General features: G+C 53.4%; 1 protein-coding gene across 1 annotated transcript in view; it reads left to right on the plus strand.

The window, feature by feature from the left end:
• GRIK3 (glutamate ionotropic receptor kainate type subunit 3) overlaps positions 1-3,876 on the plus strand; it is a 116,242-nt gene extending 112,366 nt beyond the window's left edge. Inside the window, exons 14-16 of the mRNA XM_075437972.1 lie at positions 1,917-2,139; positions 2,376-2,626; positions 3,680-3,876. Of these exons, the coding sequence (XP_075294087.1) occupies positions 1,917-2,139; positions 2,376-2,626; positions 3,680-3,874 (669 nt within the window). The 3' untranslated portion in view covers positions 3,875-3,876. The remainder of the gene's footprint in view (positions 1-1,916; positions 2,140-2,375; positions 2,627-3,679) is intronic.
• The last annotated feature ends 2,124 nt before the right edge of the window (positions 3,877-6,000 follow it).

Below are 6,000 nucleotides of genomic sequence, written 5' to 3' on the forward strand. Positions count from 1 at the left end.
GATGTGAACTATATAAATGTTAAACAAGTCGTTATCAGCGAGCCGAGTATGCTATTCATTTCAATTACCCATTGTAATGCATAGATATTTAATAATCCTTTTGGAGGCTACATTTCTTGCTGCTCTTTGAGGTTTGATAGATGCCACAAATCTACCTTACAGGCACTGGCCCAGATTTTCAAGTGAGGGAGATTATCCTGCCTCTTGAATGAAGTTTGCTCTGGCACATCCACCACTGCACGCTCAGCAAGTGGATCATAACAAGCACGAGCTTTAACGGAGAAGAAACGAGTCCGCGGGTACTTCAGTCAGGAGAATGAGCCCACAGGGCTGAAGACAGAGGAGGAACGCCCTTTGTCGCTGTGCTCTACTCACCAACTTTGGGGCCTTCAGCCACAAGCCAACTTGCGTTAAATATGCTGAAAAAAAGGATGTGGACAGGCAAAGCATTTGAAATACAAAGTATTATGAGGGCGTCTTTTTCTTAGCTAATTTGTCCTCCTTTATAGCGTTTTTATGAGACGAGCCTGTGCTGGCATGTTTTGGGTGATACTGGAAAAAGAGGGGGAGATGTGACAGCAGCAGTTGGGATGGGCTGGGGCTCCATCTCCTGCTTTCTTACGGAAAGACAGAGACCTGAAACGGAGACAAACGACAGCTAAACCAGAAAGTGCAGCTTCTGCCGCAGCAACTCCTCGTGCAGCTGCGGGCGCGCAGCTACCCTTACTCAAGGCAAAGCACAAAGACTCCTCAGCCCCTCCAACTTATCAGCCAGCTTCAGGCTCTTGCTAAGCAGCGCTGCGGAGGAGGAGGTTTTGGCTGACTAAGCTGCCTCTTATAAAACAAGAGGCCCAGGAAAAACAAGAAATTAGGCAGAAAAGAAGAAAGGCACATAAAGAAGCAAGCAGCAGCGTGAACACAAGCCTCAATATCCAAGCGCTTTTCCAGAGCTTAACTGGATGCACAGAGCTGGTCGGATGAGAGCTACGCTCCCCCAGGGAACACAGCGCCCAGCGAAGGGGGCACTCCCAGAGCAAGCTGATGAGCCTCTCCTGGGGAGTCTTTCTAGACTAAAGCCAGCTATATCTTCTGTGTCCACCCACAGAGAGACAACTCAGAAGGCGGTCGCAGATAACTGGTATATTTCAAACACCATGGAAAGACGTAAAGTAACCGTATTTCTTCTCAACCAACACATTTTCGAGACGAAAAACACATTCACATGAAAAGCAAGCTAGAGAACATGTTCTTCCTTTTTTAACACAATGCCTGCTGATAGCAAAAGAATATCCATGTTTATTTTTAGCCGTAAGACAATCTTCTTGAATATTTCTGTGCCTCTGTTTATGTGGATACGTTAAATTTGTTTGGCAGTTGCACAAATCTCAGAGGAGACACGTTTCCTTGTGACGCTTGAGGAAAGACAGAAGTATAATAGAGTGTGTGCAAAAGAAAAAAACCTGCCCTCTGAAGTGTTCTCTGTCTTCTCTCCTTGTGCAGAAACACTACAGGATAAACAAAATTCTGGTTAGGAAACTAATATGTTTAAACAGACATACTGATGGCCTGACACGCGAGCAGGGGCTGCAGGGCACCAAGGCAGGGTCTCGCTGCACCTCACCGAAGCGAGCGAACAGTTCGGGGCCGCTGGTGGGATGAGGTCTCTGGAGCAGCGACTCTTCCTGCTGAGGTCCTGCACAACGTGCAGCGAGCTGGAATCTTTGTCTCTTATGGCTACGCAAAGCCAAATAAAGTTGGGCAGTGAGAGCAGAGATATTTAAGACAAAGTCAAACTGGTAATAGTTCCATTATGTGATCTGTTCTCAAACTGGTATTAGCATTTACTGTAAAACAAGAGGTTTCAGCAACTAGAAGACTAATCATTATTTTGCGGGTGGGGGGTATCATTTTTCCAGAAATCTAAAATTTCCACGTTTGAAAAAATGTGGGCTTTCATGAGCAGCAAACCCACAGCACTTGTCAAAAACAACGAGGAAGGAATCCAGCGAACGCTCACCGCCGATTACGCCCTGCTGATGGAGTCAACCACCATCGAATACATCACCCAGCGGAACTGCAACCTGACGCAGATCGGGGGGCTCATCGACTCCAAAGGCTACGGGATTGGGACTCCCATGGGTAAGTGCCAGGGCTGGGGTTTCTGTAGGCAGCCCTGGAGGGGGCTGGTTACCGTGAATACAACAGATAGGATTAAAACAGTCTGCTCCCAACAGCGAATTTCCAAATGCCAACGCTTACGCTGTCTGCCTGTTGAAGAGCGGTCTGAACAGCCCTGCTTAGCGCAGACACGCTCCCTACTTCGTCTGATTTCTGCGCTACCTTCCCTCTGTGTGTAACGGTGTTCCCCTCCGCAGGGTCACCGTACAGGGACAAGATCACCATCGCCATCCTCCAGCTCCAGGAGGAGGACAAGCTCCACGTAATGAAGGAGAAGTGGTGGCGAGGGAATGGCTGCCCTGAGGATGAGAACAAGGAGGCCAGCGCTCTGGGCATCCAGAACATCGGGGGGATTTTCATCGTTCTGGCAGCAGGCTTGGTGCTGTCCGTCTTTGTGGCCATGGTGGAGTTCATCTACAAGCTGCGCAAAACGGCGGAGCGTGAGCAGGTACTGGTCTCCTCAGTCTCCCTGCACCACCACTAGCCCGGCCACTAAGGATTTGGCACGCTGGCCCCAGGGACAGGCAGGGAGATGGGCAGAGGGACTCAGCCCTGGCCCTGCTGCCTGGAGGTCCAAGCACCCGCAGCGCAGCACCCCTGAAACGCCGTTCCCTAAGGCTCATTGCTTCTGTCCCGCTCTGGCAGCCTCAGGGCAGGGGGCAAATCATGTCTGCTCTGATCAGGGTCTGCTGCTGCGGCAGCACCCAGACTAGTAAACATTTGTAGGGTAATTTTGAGGAAGCCGACACATAAGTCATGAAAATACGGACAGAGGTCCCCGGGAGGGAACTTTCTGAGCTGTTAATTCCACTCACCACTGTCACGTGCGATCGTGTCGCATATTCCAGGTGTAATGCACACACGCACAAAGTCTCCATCTCTTCTCCCCACTCCTGTTCAAAGAGCCTCAAGGAACTGGTCAGGGTCCACCACGAAGCCTCACACTATTTTATCAACTTTCCACAGCACTTACACAAACAGCCCGTCCCACCCGCAGCGGCTGATTAGTGCTCATGAAGCAAGAGGACTCCTTTTATGTTTTTCCCTCTTCCTTGCGTGTCACAGTACAGTGAGTGGAAAGCGCATTTGCGTGCATGACCAGAAATCAAAGCGAGCTGCCCAAGTGATGGACTAGCTAGATGAAGGAAAGCTGCCCACTAGCAAGCCCAGCAGGATTCAATAGCCCTCTGATTCCCAGCACGCAAATCTACCAGACCCCCAGCAGGGATCACACAAAGCACCGGCACTCCAACAGAGCCCGCAGCTCTGCCTTTTTGCAGAATTTAGTGTCTCAAAGATACAATTCTTGCCAAAGGAAAGAGGGGTCAACCAGATGCCCGTGCATCACTGAAGTCCCACTAAGCACAGCTGATGCCTTAAATGCAGCCTAAACCTCGAGCCTGCCCCTGCAGAGCCCAGTCTGAGCCTCCTCCGGCTGGCGGGGAGGTGAGCAGGACACTTTGCCAGGAGTAACGGTGCTTTTTGTCCCTGCTCTCCCCAGCGCTCCTTCTGCAGCGCCATGGCCGACGAGATCCGGCTGTCGCTCACCTGCCAGCGACGGGTCAAACACAAGCCCCAGCCGCCCGTCATGGTGAAGACGGACGCCGTGATCAACATGCACACGTTCAACGACCGACGGCTGCCAGGGAAGGACAACATGACCTGCAACACTGGATTGACACCCGTGTTTCCCTAGGGAACGGGAATGGGGGGGCGGGAGGGAAGGAATTGCAGCAGACAAGGCTGGATGCACTCTTAACTAGGGAAGAAAGGATTAAAAAACAACAAAAAAATGGAAAAAAAAAAAAAAAAGCCTGGTTTGGTTCATTTCAAGAACAAGGCCTTTACAATACAGCTGCATCGATCACCGGCACAGAAACAAGAACTTCAAAGCACGGCCTGCAACATGGGTCTTAGGGCTTTTCTGTTTTGTTTTTGTTATTTTTCATTCCTTTTTTTTTTAACGCTTAGATCCTACAGGCCTCATGGAGTCCAGACACACCACCGTCCAGGAGTCTGATGTTTACATACTGAAAATACACGGAGGCGAAACAGAATTGAGCCAAACTGGCCCTCGGCGGGTGAGGAGGAGCCCCCGAGGAAGGCTTCCTTAGCATGGCAATAAAAAGAAACTCTCTGTCGGGTGCAGCGCGAGCAGCCGTCTGTGCGAGCGCCCGCGCCACGCCGACACAGACCGCACACTCAGGACACGCTGCCCGGGAGAGGCACCTGTGGAGCACCACGACGGCTCTCGACGCTGCAGCTCGCGGCCAGGCTGGCCGTGGCCTCGCAGCCGGCCGCGCGCGTGGGGCTGTGGTGGGGAAGGCAACAGGCACGCTCCTCGGCAGATCCGACGGCTGGCTACCGAGCGGCGAGTAAGCCCGAACGGAGCCAGGTTCCCGGCCAGGGACGGGCCAGCACAGTGTGCGTGGGACCTACTGCCATCGCCGAGTGACACCACACACACGCCGGGTCAGGCTCCAGCTGTGCCGGGGTGACACCGTGGTGCCCCGGCCCTCATCTCCCGCACTCCCTCTGCAAAGCTCGGTCTCTCCTGCAAAGGAGCGCGGAGAGCGGCCGAGCCCGCAGGCTTCAGCAGCGGCAGGAGCAGAGCCGTTTCCAAGAGCCGAGCAGTATCAATTTCCACGAAATTCAGCAGCGCTGAACTGCAGCCCTGCTGCGCTCGCACCCGGACCAGGAGGGACTGCGTGTCTGGGTCAGGACTAACGCTCCCCACGGCACCAGAGACCCGAAAGACGAAGTCTGAGCCCGCGGGGCCAGGGCTGGCCCGGGACCAGCAGCACTGTGTGAGCCGCGCCGGGCACCCCTCTTGCTCTGCCCGGGGAACCGCAGCCCCTCGGGCTGCATCTCCACGGGGTCTGAGCAAACACACAAATGTTTTTAAGAAATCTTCCATGCACTGCGTTCTTATTTTCAGGTTGCTTAACCCGGAAGGCTGGTCCTGCAGCTGAATTTAGTCGGAATTACCAAAGACCCCTCTGCTGACCTAAAGTAACGCTCGAGTAACATCACTCAGCTCCATCCCTCCATGGGGACCGCGCGGGGGGCCAGCGGGACGCTCTGCGGATTAACGTGCAAACCAAACAGAGACGGCTCTGCCCCTTGTAACCCAGAACACCACGTGGAGATTACCGCGAAGGGGCTTAAAAGCTCCCATTAAACACGGGTGTTGAAGAAAAGCGCAACCTCGCACACGCAAGGGTGGCAGTGCCCTGGCGCAGACCGCGCCGCGGCCGGAAGCCCCTCCTGTACCCACCACCGAAATCCCGGGCTGGGGGGCAGGCAGGGCAGCCTGGCGATGGAGCAGCCCCACGGTGCCGAGCTCTGCATCCCGAAACCTCGCCCGCGGTGTCGGGAGCGCGGCGCGGTGCCACGGCCACCGCAGCAACCAGCAGCTGCACGGCCCCGTCTGCCCTCCCCGAGCTGCGAGGCCTTTCTGCAGAGCTCATCCTCCCCCAAGGGAACAAACCTGGCTGGAGCTATTTCAGATTTTGTTTCCCACCTGTCTCTTTCCGAGGCTCAGCTGGGAAGGTTCTCTCTGGAGCTGGTCAGAATTAGCAAATTAGCTCAAGGGGAGGTAACTGTTCCCCCCCATCCCAGAACACAATTTGTCCCTCTTTTGTTTTTTTCCGTGATGTAAAGAACCAACATAGTGACCAGAAACAAAAAAAGGTAACTTGTCATATTTTGACTCAAGTAGAAATATGCAAAGAATTTACATTAACTTTCACCTTTCCATAGCAACCACGAAAAATCAGGGGTGAAAGCTGCCGACTCCGTGGGCATCATATTCTTCATAGT

Source organism: Opisthocomus hoazin, chromosome 17, assembly GCF_030867145.1.
Source record: "Opisthocomus hoazin isolate bOpiHoa1 chromosome 17, bOpiHoa1.hap1, whole genome shotgun sequence".
NCBI lineage: Eukaryota > Metazoa > Chordata > Aves > Opisthocomiformes > Opisthocomidae > Opisthocomus > Opisthocomus hoazin.